The sequence below is a fragment of the Apus apus genome, chromosome 15 (genome assembly GCF_020740795.1).
Source record: "Apus apus isolate bApuApu2 chromosome 15, bApuApu2.pri.cur, whole genome shotgun sequence".
Lineage (NCBI taxonomy): Eukaryota > Metazoa > Chordata > Aves > Apodiformes > Apodidae > Apus > Apus apus.
The window spans coordinates 12,762,125-12,775,121 of NC_067296.1; the positions used below are offsets into that span (position 1 = coordinate 12,762,125).

A 12,997-nucleotide genomic window follows, 5' to 3' on the forward strand; every position below is an offset into this window, starting at 1 on the left:
CAGCAGGTCCTGCAGCAATGTTACTGAGGGAGAATCCCGTGGCTGGAAGGGCAGGGATAGAACTCAGGAGCCTCTGCAGCCTCTCATTATTCCTCTGGTAATAATCTTGAGGAATCTTCTCACCCCTCACAGAGACTGCAGGCCAGTGTTAGCATCCTCTCCTGGTGTGGTGAGATGATGCCAGCATGCGCCTGGGAGGAGCCAGGCTCAGGCAGATCCAGAGCTCCAGCAGAGTGAAAAATGGGAGGATGTGGGCTCTTGGAGTGAAGAATAGCAGGAACAAGCAAGATTGCAGAGTTTGTTTACAGCAGGTCACAGTGTGCTTTGGAAGACATGAAGTGCCAAGTTCCTGAGGGTGACAAAACAGCACAGATTGACTTGAGGCCAGTGTAGGACACCCCAGGAAGATTTCCACTGGGAATCTCTCTGGGGCTGATCCTCTACCTCCTGATCTTTTTGGCTTCCAGAAAGAGCCTTTGTGATGTAAGGCACCAAGGCAGAGAGCAGTGTCTGGGCAAATATCATGGCTTTTTGATGACACATGACAAAGGAGCAAGCCCTCCCAGCCCACGGTGTTTCCAGCATTTCATAAAAAGACTTTCACTAGGAGAGAGCACAGACCATGCCTGGTGTTTTGTGTGTTTTCTGAAACCCAAGACATTTAATAAGGATTTGGGAATATTTCAAAAGTATCCGAAGGTCACTGCGAAAAGGCAGTAAAGGGTGTTTGGCTGCCAGGCATTTTTACTGTGCTGCTTTTTCATTTGAGTATTAAAATGGCCGGGCATGTGGGCATTCTGGAAAACCACAGAAATTATCTGGAGGTATGAGAAAATGAGGTTAATCCCGTGCCTGGGGCCTCCTGGGATTTCCTGGAAAATATTGGTGTGGTGGAGGGGGGGGAAAGGGAAGATGGTGTGCTGAGCTGGGAACTGGAGCTGGGAACTGGGAGCCAGGGCTGTGCTCCGAGCAGGCACCACTGTGTGGAGCTCTTGGAAGTGCAGCAAAAGGAGATGAAGTCCGTAAGAAATAGAGGAGCTGCTCGTCTGCATGGGCACTGAGGGTGCCAGCACTGCACTCAGGGCTGTGGCAGAAACTCTCAGCTGCAGCAAGTGCAAACTCTCCCTTCCTACTCCTCTGTTCCTTTTCTTTATATTTGTCCCTGGAATAAAAGAGAGGATTTCTGAAGGGAGGTCCCGTGTGCAGTGTGAGCACAAATGTGTGTCTCTTGTCTTGCCTGTGTGAAGATAAAAGTGACTCTATTGCCACGAGGCATCAGATTTGGGCTTGTTGCAGTAACAACTTGGGGACTCAAAAACTACTTTTGCCTCTAAATTAATCAGTTGATATCTCTTGTGTGTGTCCAGTTCCTGTATCAGTCTCCGAGGCAAGTATTACAGGGTCTATCAACCCCTGCATCTCTTAATTTTAAAGGATTTTTTCAAAGTAAAGGTCTGAATTTGAATGTGCAGCACACAGAAGATAGGACCTCTAAACGGTGTCTGGACACCTCATTTCCCAGCTGCCTCTTCCCAGAGATTGATCCATACTCAGGGTAATTCTCTCACCAACATCCTCACACAGAGATTCTGGGGTGTGTGATGGTTGCTCTGCTCTGGGTGTGGTCTGTCTGCTTTGCCAACCCCCCCATCAGGGTGTTTACACTGCAGAGCCTCAGCAGGTTCCTCTGTTATGAAAATTAGGGGCAATAAATATCCCACATATCAACAGTTTTGATTTAAAATTCTCTCCTGAAGTCAGCTCAGCCAAGGGCAGTAAATAACATGCAGCCCTTGGGAATCTTTTATGGCTCATCCAAACTAGCAACACTTTATTTTGCAATATATTGAGTGTAGGAAGGGATGCTCTTCCATGCCTCTAAGTAATGATACAGTCAATATGGTCATTAACAAAGCTGATACATGTCCCTGTTTCTATCATCCCATTTCTGCCTTGTTTTTCAAGTGCAGCATCCTTTAAAAATGCCCTGTACATCCCAGGATTTTACATTCCTTACCCTCTTTATACACTCTTGCCTGATAGGGAGAGCCTGTCTGTAGTAAGTCTACTAGGAACTGATTTTAAAGGCTTGAATCAGCCCAAAACCACCTCACTCAGGCACCTACTCTAACAGGTATTTTGGGCTGGGTGCTCAGACCTCAACAGGAAACAGGTTGATGCTGTATCTTAGCACCAGCCTCTTGCAGAGCTTTCTCTCTGCTGCTTTCTGTGCCCTTCAGAAAAATCCCACCTGGCAAAATCAGACAAGAATAGGATTAATCTGAAAAAATTACTAGTGGTCCCCAGTTGCAACTGGGAAAAGCAAAGATGAAAAACACTTGAGTCAACATAAAAGTGAGTAAGACAACCTGTGGGCATCACATCCTGGGCACTGTGGGACCCTCAGCTCAAAGTCCAGGCAGTTTTAATAGATGAGGTCTTTGGGTGACATTTTCCTGCAAGATTTTAAGTAAATGCCTTGCTGTAACATTTGAGATCAGGCTTCTCTTGCTTCCCATCACTCTTTTCCTTTTTAAGCCACAGACACACACATACAAAATATATTAAAACAAGCCCAGCTTAGCTAAAAGGTCAGCAAGTTCAGAAACAAACAGCAGGGATTTAGGCTGGAGGCTTTGGGACATCAGAAGAGCAGGACGCACCTCCAGCCCGGCTTTAGCTTGAAACGTGGATTAAAGCCTTGCAGGAGGAGCAGAAGTGAAGGCAAGAGGAGATACTTTTGTCATTCATTTCATTATCCTACACCAGGAAAGGGATTTCACATTTTTCCCAGGCCACTCAGGGGAGAAGAGGGGGTGCTGGAGGGAGGTGCCCCTTCCTGTGGCAGGGCTGAACCTCTGGCTGCTCTGAGGCCAGAGCTGGCAGGGTGTCAGGCATGGACCTCCAATAGGTGTCCAGGTCTAAAACCTTTCTGGACAAAAAGCTTTCTAAAAAAAGAGGGGAGAGGTTGCTCACTTTCCTTATGGAAAGAGATGAGAATTCCTTTTACTTTCTCCTATCCAAGTAGTGACCTGTACTTGAGCACAGAGAACAGTGAGGCTGCTTCCCAGGCAGGGAGCTCTTTGCTCAAACCCAGATCTATGAGAAAAACAGGAGGGCAGAGCTATTTACCCATCCTAGTAGGAATTCTTCATGTGTGGCTGAGACAAACTTGCCAAGGAATTAATGGGATTCATTAGATCAGCTAGCTCATAGAAATATGCTGCTGAGGTCTTTAATAATGGGAGCACCCAGCTCATTTTTTGGGTGGTCAATACTCTCCTAATGGCTTTGAGGAAAGGAGAGATTTGGCTGGTACAAATGTGTTAGATGTGTTGATTGTAAATCAACAGCCACATTGATTCCAGGTAGCTGATATTTCAGTGTGTAATTAGAAGTCTTTTTAAAGTATGTATCTTGATTTTTCTTGCCAGTACTTGGCGTGGAGGAAAAGTGGAGGAGGCAGCACATGGAGCACCCAGGAACAGTTGCTGGGACAGAGCAGGGAGATGCAACACTCTCCTTGTTTTACTGCCTTGCAGCAGAAACATGAGGCAACAGAATCCAAACCAGAGCATTTCTAGAGACAGCTATTGAGATAAACGTGCACATCCAGGCTGTAAAATTAGACCAGCAGAAGAGGGTTTTGTTTGTGGGGCTTACAGTTACTTTCCACAAGGCTAAAATGAAGTTACAGGACCAGGTAGAGACAGTAACTCTTCATTACAGACAAAGATCCCAAAGAAACTCCCTTGCTGCTTCCATGGGAGAACTTCAGTCCAGGAGCACTGATTTGTGCTTGGACTGTGGGGCCATAAGCTCTCCCCAACTTGGGGCTGAGGAACAGGGATACTAGGCACCCAGAAGAAGACTTGTATCCCAGCTGCAGCTTTCCTGCAGACATCAGCAAGTGAGTACAACCCATCACTTTTTCTTTTTCCTTCTTCAGGATAAAAACTCTCAATCCATCCCAAAAAACTTTCCAAGGACCAGAAACAAGAGGTGAGACAAGCTGGGAACACCAACCCTGACAAACACCTCTTATCTCATAGAAATGTCAGGGCAAAAGCTTTTAAGTGAAAGGAACATTGGTGTTAAGAGATTATTAGTCATTCTTTCAACTAGTGTGGGATGAGTGCTGGAAAACATCTATCTCCAAAACTGTATGAATAATGACTAAATAAATCTGATTGTGGTTAGTCTTCCTGGAGATCTTATAGGATGGATTTAAGAGGAAGAAATTTTGGGGTAATATTGACTCTTGGTGGATAACTGTGGAAATTCACTCTTTGCATGCAGAGATTATTTGATGGATTGCAGGGCTAGATATCATCTTACATCAAATAGATAAACAATCTGCAGGACCTCAGTGTGCACAGAGCTTGCTCTGTTGGGAACCAGGTATCCAACACCTGCTAATGAATGAATTTGATTAATTACAGCTGTCTTTGGATAAATCATTGATTCCTTGAATGGGATTTTCTGAGATTGCCCCAATGCATTTGTAGAGATTTATCATGAAAACAACTGGTTAGACAAATAGCTCACTGGAGTTTCATGGAGCTCAGCACTTGGCTCAGCACCCCAGGGCCTGAGAGGGTTAGCCCACCACAGGCTGCTCATTCTAAGGGTGTCCTTCCACGTGGGGGATCCCCCTGTTACCCTCAGGATCACTCTGTCACCCCCACAGCACCTGTGCCTGATACAGGGCAGCTCAGAGGGGACCACACCAGTCCAAATGTGAGGATATGGGGAAAGCCACTGATGGGGACCAGAGCAAAGCAGGTGCCCACTGTGCCACGATGCTGCCCCAGGCAGGTCAGAGCAGAGGGAGGGGGTTCCCCTCCTTCAAATACATTTAAATACATAAATACATTACAGCAGCGGGTATCTGGGGACTAGTGGGACATACGGATATCCAGGAGTGACAGAGCATCTCAGGGCGGGGGGAGGGGGGGGGGATGCTCCGATCGCCCTCCCCCAGCCCTCAGCTTCCAGCCGTGCCTCTGTGGCTGACACTGCAAAGGATGGAGAAGAGGGGGGAACCAAGCGGAGAGGGGCTCTGCAGCCCAGCCAGGGACGTGCCCCCTCCCTCCAGCTGACTAGGGTTGCAAACCCCCCCTTCGCACCCTCGGCAGCGGCCAGTGGGGAGGGGGCCGAGCCGAGGGGCGGGGGCTCCCGGCGCGGCTGTGTGAGGCAGGCGGGGGGGGCTCAGTGTGTGTGCGTTTGCGTGTGTATGTGTTTGCGGGGAGGCTCCTGCCCTGCCAGGCTCATCTGGGCTCCGAGGAGCTGCAGGGAGGAGGAGGGAACCGGAGCTGCGAGCAGCTCCCAGCCGAGGCGGCTCCGGGCGGGGGGATCCTGGGGGAGGGGTGTGTGTGTGTGTGTGTGTGTGTCTCGCACACACCCACCCCCGGGAGCGGCAGGCACCTCCCCCCCGCCGCATTAAAACCGGCCAAGTTCGCAGGCCGGGGGCAGCGGCACGTCGGGGCGCGGCGGCGGGTCCGGGCGGTGCCGCAGCCCCCGGCCCCGGGGATGCAGCCGAACGCCACGACCCCGGCGCTGCCGGGGGGCTCCCTGCACACCCACCCCAACGGCTCCAACCGCTCCGACCTGCTCTCCAAAGGGCCCGACGAGGAGGACCTGGACGTCAACACCGACATCTACTCCAAAGTGATGGTGACCGTCATCTACTTGGCTCTCTTCTTGGTGGGCACCGTGGGCAACTCCATCACGGCGTACACGCTGGTGCGTAAGAAGTCGCTGCAGAACCTGCAGAGCACCGTGCACTACCACTTGGCCAGCCTTGCCTTCTCCGACCTCCTCATCTTCCTCCTATGCATGCCCATCGAGCTCTACAACTTCATCTGGGTCCACCACCCCTGGGCTTTCGGGGGGGCCGTCTGCAAGGGCTACTACTTCCTCCGGGACGCTTGCACCTACGCCACGGCGCTCAACATCGCCAGCCTGAGCGTGGAGCGCTACATGGCCATCTGCCACCCCTTTAAAGCCAAGAGCATCATGTCCCGCAGCCGCACTAAGAAGTTCATCAGCTGCATCTGGATCGCCTCCTTCCTCCTCGCCATCCCCATGATCTTCACCATGGGGGAGATCTACGGCAAGGACCAGGATCCCGACTCCCTCATCTGCACCACCATCGTGGACGCCTCCACGTTGAAGACCGTCATCCAGGTGAGGATTCCGGTGGCCGGAGCTCTCCGAGGAGCCGGGGCCGGGCAGCCGCCTCCCTTCCCGGGCTGGGATGGCCAAACTTTGCTAAGACGGGTGGGGCAGGAGGGGGGAAACCGGTTGGGGAAAGGGGGGGATACCGGGCAGCCCTGACCGGGCGGACGGGACGGGACAGGCGGGAGCTGACGGGGCAGTCTCGGGTCCGCCTGCTGTTGTGCTGCCCTGCACCCCGCCCTGCCCCGCACCGCCGGGCTGGGACCCTGAACAGCGGTCGGTGCAGCCCCCAGCCCCGGAGCTCCTCTCCCGGGGTCCTGAACCTCCCTGTCCCCGGCAGGGACCCCCATGAGCTGCGCACCCCCTGTGCCCTTTAGCCACCATCTCAGACTGGGGGTGCTCAAGCCCTCCCCAGGTGTTGCTGATTATGACCCGAAAGAAAAACCACACACACACACAAAATCCCCAACCCTTTATTTGCATCTTCTGAGTCTCTTTTCCTTCTGCTGAAAAGCAGCCAGCGAGGCTGAGGGAAATAAAACCATCTCTCCTCTTTTCCCAGTTTCTTGGGTGGGTTCAGAGCCCGTTTCCTCAGTGTAGCAACGGATCCGAATTTCAGAAAGTTTGGGGAACGAGCTATAGCAAAGGCACCCGAAAAGGAACTGCACCTTCAAAGCCAGAGGCTGGTATTTTTCCACTTTTGGGGAAATCCATAGCTAGTTTAACTAGTAGACTCCTCCCGACTTCAGAAAGGCTTTGCTGGTCTCCACACTCCGCTTGGTCTAACACGCCCACGCCTGGTGAGGGTTTCAGCACCAACGCTTCCTGCGCTCCGGAGCTCGGAGGGCTTGGAGCTTTTGTTTGCTGGAGCATTAGGCTTGAAAAAATGTAAGAGACGTGGAAGAGATGACAGAAAGGGAAAGGCACTAATTTCCATAGTCTCTTTGCTGCCAGGCTCACCTGTGATAGCTTCTCAGTCTTTTATTTCGATCAGGAATTTCAAGTGGGTTTAATCAGGGGCCAATTAGAATTTAAACCTGCATGTGTGCTAAAGGCTTTGAGCTGTTCCCACACTTGAAGGGACGGAATTTAAATGGAAAAGAATCAGAATAATTTCTTCCACTAAAAGCAGGTGAGAGTACATGCAGTTAAATTTTAAGTCCAGAGTCTGTAGATGTTTAGACAGGTCTCTGCAAGTTTCCCCCTGGGCTGCTCCAGTAACCCAAATTCCAGCACCCAAAAGCCCTGGATTTCCTCTGCATTTTGTCTGGGTACCTGACTTACATTGTAAGGTGGTGGGGGCTGTATTTCTCCTGTAGATCCTTGGTGGATTTTGTCAGTGGCAGCCCAGTGTACTTAACCCAAATTCTCTACTCTCCGAGGAGGCATGAACCATCAGATCTGAGAAAAGATGTGGCTGAAATGCATTATTCCCAGTTGTCTTCCATTTAGGATTAAACCTTTGCTCATTGTTACCACGATAGGGCTAAAACCAGGATTATTTCCTAGCCGTGTCTTTGGAGATTACAGTTTAAATAATTCTCAGTATATTTTGTGGTCTTGCTATTATTCAGGCTATTCCTTCTCCTGCCAGCCAAGAAAGTAGGCAGACATGAAAGCACAGTATGTGAAGTTCACCTGGGGGCTTTCCCTCATGTTAGGTTGTGTTTGTTTTTCTTATTTCACCCGTGGATTAATTCAAAAGTAAAAAGAAGGAAACAGCTGCTGGGGAAAAAAAACAAACCACAACCTAAACCCTACCGTACTGCTCCTTCTCAGGAGATCTGGCTACAAAAGTAGATTGGCTAAGAGGGTTGTTAAATGACTTTGCTCCATTCCTTGGAGCACAGGGAAGCAGCACACAAGGTGCTGCAGGGCTCTGGGCATGGGAAGGCTCCAGAGTGAATGAGCAAAGCAGCTGTAAGTCAGGTTTGAAGTGCATTAACGGAAACCATGGCACAGTGTGTGAGCAGGCATCTCATGTCCTAAGCTGGGCTGAGGCTTAAAAAAGGACAAATAATGGAAAGAAAGGGCAGGAGTGATGTGGAAAGTGATGTGCAGAGGTCTTGCTGGTTGGACATCTGGAGGCTTTTGCTGTGGATTCAAGCTGCTTGAGAGCAGGTTTTTGCATCCCTTCATGTTCGTTTTCTGTCTTTAAATTAAGCAGAGCAATGATGCACTTGCTTAAGCTGGCAAATCACTTGTAATAAATCATTCAACATGTTTCACTCCTCTTCCTGTTTGTCAAACTGCCTAAAGCAAATTGGGATTTTTTTTGGGAGGAGCCATTAGTTCTCCAAGAGGTTTTATTTGTTGACTGATTCAAAGCCAGCCCCAGAACAGTGCAATTGTAACTATTTATAGTCTCAGAGCCCAGCTTGAGCTATGGTTCTGCTGGGATCATTGCAGGAGAATGCTCCTCTCTGGACTGGAACAAGCTTCCTGGGATGAATATTTGAGTGCATTACTTTACTACCTCTGATTTTGAAAAAGTTCCTCTGCAGTACTATGATTCTATGATTTGCTTAGAATATTTAAGTTTTAATGAGCATTCCTGAGTGAAACTAGGCTATGTGTGAGCAACCAGGATTCCTTATAATAAGAAAAAAACAGTAACTATTCACACAAGACTTGTCATATTTGATTCTTGCTCATAATACTGAACTTGCCCCACTTAATTACTTCTTCCAGTTGTTGTGGAGCTTACCAATATTCTTCTAGGAATCACAAATTGCCCAGCATGGCACATACTGATAAGCAGGAAGAGCAGTAAGTGAAAAGTCTTGCAGGGTGTCACCGTGTGTCACTGTATGTCACCACGATCACTGTGGCCGGGTACTGCACATCTCCTCTCATGCCATCAAGATGTAAGCTCTCTGTAGCCTCTGATACTTCATTCTTTAGAACAATACTTTTCCCAGCTTTGTTTATCACCCTCCTTGCAGCTGCTGGAGTCAGCCTGTGAATCTGGTTTATTATATATTCTTCACTGCCAAGCTTGCCAGTTACTTCTCTCAGTCAGGGATGTCTGGCCTGAATATTGGCATCAGTGTGGGATCTGGTAGAAGCAGTGAGTCCATTAGAGACACCTTATTTAGGTCTAGTTAACACTTTAACTGGCAGACATCCTCTAAACCACACTGCAGCTGATTTAAGCGGGTTTTTTCCACATAAATTAAACAGCTCTTAAACCATCCCCATGCCAGTAAATTCATGCTTTCTTGCCACTTCAGCTGAAGGAGGTTTTAAAAGCTACTTATTGTGGCAGCACCAGAGAAGAGAGCTTTGAGGCAGAATGAGATGTTTCCCCTGTTCACCTGTGGGTCAGTAACTGGGGGTCTGGCTACTTCACAGCCTTGTTCTTGGCTCTGGGACCGCTGAGACAGGAACCTGCTGAACATCCCATTCCACCCCCTGGAGCCCCACATGCCTTCAGCATCATGGACTCTCAGCCTTCATTGTTGCTTCCTTTCTTACCTTCATACATCTTTTCTGGAGAGGTCTTTGGTGGACCTGGAGAAAGAGATGTTGAAAGAAATACCCACAATCCTGGCTCAGCAGCAGTTCCAGCACACAGAGGTGGGAAACTCTTTGACCTAAAATCTCAGGATTTTAACTGAGCCTGGATTGGGCACATGTGTGAGGGGAGCCTGGGTGTGGGCAGCTCTCTGGCACCCCACAATTCATGGGAGAGAGAGGAGGTGTTTTCCCTCTGGCAAGGCACAGTCTGCACTTGGATGGTTGTGCTGCAAAATGTCCCTTAAGTTCTGGCAAGTGCCTGGGCAGTGTCTGACGCTTCCCGGTGTTTGATCTGCATGGACAGCTGGTGTGAACCCATTTATTAAAACATATGGTAGCAGGACTTATGCCTTCATACACTGTTACAACTCCATTAGCTCCACCTTGCTCATTTGATAGGGCAACTTCTTGGGAAGCACATTGACAACTTCTCTGGACCTCCTCACGGGTTTGGGTGGACACTTTGGCTCCCTGTCAGTCCACCCTTGTGTGGCTGCAGCTCTCCTATCCAGATCCCTTGTTTATTATGTTTTATGAACTCTACTCATGGCTCAGATTATTTGTAGTGTAAATAACTCTGTACTTGAAACAACTCCTTGCACAAGGAGGTCCTCTGCTTTATTTCCTTCTACATTTCTTATTGCAACACATTTGAAGAAATGAGCCAAAGAGCCTGATGTCTGAAAGGGATGGGGAGACACAAGGTGCAGCCTGGCCTCTCACCATCCATCACCACACTCTCTACACCTTTCCAAGGACATCTATTTAATTCTTATTTGTCTGAGAGGCCCCAAAGTTATTAAGTCCATGAATTATGTTGCAAACACTCCTTTTCTCCAGTGAGGAGCTCCTTGGTGGGAGGTGTGATGGTCCCACCCTGTCTGATCCCAGCCTCTTTACTCTGTGGTCCATCTTGCAGCTAGTTCTAAATTAAACAAACTCGTGTTCATCGCTTTACACAACCACTTGGCCTCCTGTGTTTTGCCAGTACTTCCATGGGACAGTGGTGAGCAGAAGTATCTGGAGGGGCTGGGCAGTGTGATGGGGTCCTGAGCTGACAAGGTGGACTAGTCTGAGTGTTGTGGCCATCGAGCCCTAAAGTAGGTATGATCAGATGCCAAACCCAGCAGCCCCAGTGCTGACATCCCTCCTTTCCCTCCCATTAAGCTGAGTTATCACACTCCCAGCCTGTCTGGTTTCTCTCTGGTATAAGCACTGTGCTAAGCTGGAGATGCTTCCAACACCTGTCCTCCCTGGATGTCCATACACTGTGTCCTTCTCACTAGGGTGTCAGCACCCTCAGTCTGGCATGGTAGAGAAAAGGAGATGATAAATTCTGAAAGTCTAATTTAATTTTCTTTGTGCCCATCCCCAGCAGTACAAGGGGAGGTGCAGGCACAGCCTCTTGTCTACGTGGTTGTTGTGAAGAAAATCCAGAAGTGCAATGTGAGGAGAGGAAAGCAGAGGGCTGGGCTTTGTGGTTTTCTGTAGGAGGTCGGAACAAACTAGCAGGCTCTGAAAGCTGCTCAGGGGTTTAGCAATGGATTAGTGTGCTGGGCAGCAGCAGGCAGGCAGGAGGGCATAGAAACAGGGTGTGATATTGCAGTGATCATATGCCTTTCTCCAGATAGTTGTGGTCTAATGCCCTGGTGTGAAGGGACATTTCACATCCATGCTGCCACATTGTTCTCTGCCCCAGGTACTGTGACTATTCCTGGTGGTTATTACCAAGTCAGAAGCAAACCAGGACAACTCTGAGCCCTCTTCTCCTGCACTTGGCTTCAGATGGCTGTTCCCATCTTCCCCTCTTCCATCTCAAGAGTCCAAACCAGGCCATGTCTCTCCACACCCCAGAGCAAGCAGGCTCAGTTATTTACCTAAATGAATTCACCTCAGTGCAGTTTAGCACAAACTTTTTTTTCCTGGTTGCCAGAAGAACAAGAGTGACTCTGCTGCTATAAGTAAAATGTTTAAGATGTTTATGTATCAAAGGAAAATACTAATGTGCTTGAGGTATTTTGTTGAACATCAAGTCCAGCAAACCTGTACTCTCTTCTTTCTAAGCTGAAGTAGCCATGATTCAGCCACCCTACTAGAGTCTGGGCTGACACCACAAACCCCTCTAATGGGACTAATTGCCTCCTCACATGAGTTTCTCGGGGCACCAAGCTGGTCCTTGCCACTCCGGTGAGTCAGATCTGCACAGTCCCTGTTAGCAGCTCTCACTCTTGAGTCTGCAGTCAACAGTGAGACAGTGTTTGACTTAAATATGGCCTTTCATTAATTTATAACTGCATATCCAGAGCTCAGTATCGTATTTAATGCAAATACAGCTGAAGGGAAATCCCCACTGAGAGACACATTATGAAGATTAATAGCCTGGCTTTTCTATTACCCTGGTTTGTGCTGTGCTGATCTGTGCTTGGTGTTCCATAGGCAAGTGTTAAGAACATTTGAATCAAGAAAGCTGTATCTAAGACTGCCATTTTGCAAAAAATCAGTGCCTGAAAGCCTGCTTGTGGCCCCACAGCCAAAGGAAAGGGCTGGAGGCATAAAAACCTCTGGGAAATGCTGACATCTATGTGGGCAAGAAACTCCAAAGGTAATCTCTGCTGGCCACGCAATAGGCCATCTGTGAAGGTTTTATTCCTTCTCATTATGTAGCCCACTTTCCTTTCAAACAAATTGTCAGGAAAATTCATCTCACCAAGTTTAAGGTGACACTGAAGGTATTCTCATACCCTGCAATTATCTGGGGCTGCTTTATCCCTTTGTCTTTGCGTGATGAATTCGTGTCTGATTTTCTGTGTGGGAAGATCCATCCCTCCCAGCCTCTGCAGAATTGAATGTCCTGCCCAGGTCACTACTCAAGTGTATTCCTGAGGTTTTCTCTTACAAATAGTGCTGATCTACATGTCATCCCTTAAACATTCCCTGGACATAAGTTGCTTTTAAGGGCATTCAGGGGCTGCCCCTCTTGTAGTGAGGTTATGTCTCCTTGCTGTTGCACAAATCAAGTTCAAATGTTTCTGTTGTCTGCTCTGAATGTTGCTGTTTTCTTCCCCATGCAATAATGGAAGTAATGGAATAATGGAAAACTTTGTTAAACTCATCAACTCTTTAGGAGGAAAACAAAATTTACTCAGTTTCAATTCAAACAAAAAGACCTAAAGCAATGAAAACCCCACTGCCAGCCTGTAAAAAGAGGAAGCAAAGAGACAAGGGCAGAAAAAGGGCAAGAAATATCATTTTTCTCTCCTGCTGGGTGGTGAGAAAAGAGGCCTTTGTGCCTGCAAAA

General features: G+C 48.5%; 1 protein-coding gene across 1 annotated transcript in view; it reads left to right on the forward strand.

The window, feature by feature from the left end:
* Positions 1-5,469: 5,469 nt before the first annotated feature.
* The window catches only part of NTSR1 (neurotensin receptor 1), a 43,530-nt gene continuing 36,002 nt past the window's right edge, over positions 5,470-12,997 (forward strand). The window contains exon 1 of the mRNA XM_051633370.1: positions 5,470-6,189. Coding sequence (XP_051489330.1) covers positions 5,533-6,189 — 657 coding nt within the window. The 5' untranslated portion in view covers positions 5,470-5,532. The remainder of the gene's footprint in view (positions 6,190-12,997) is intronic.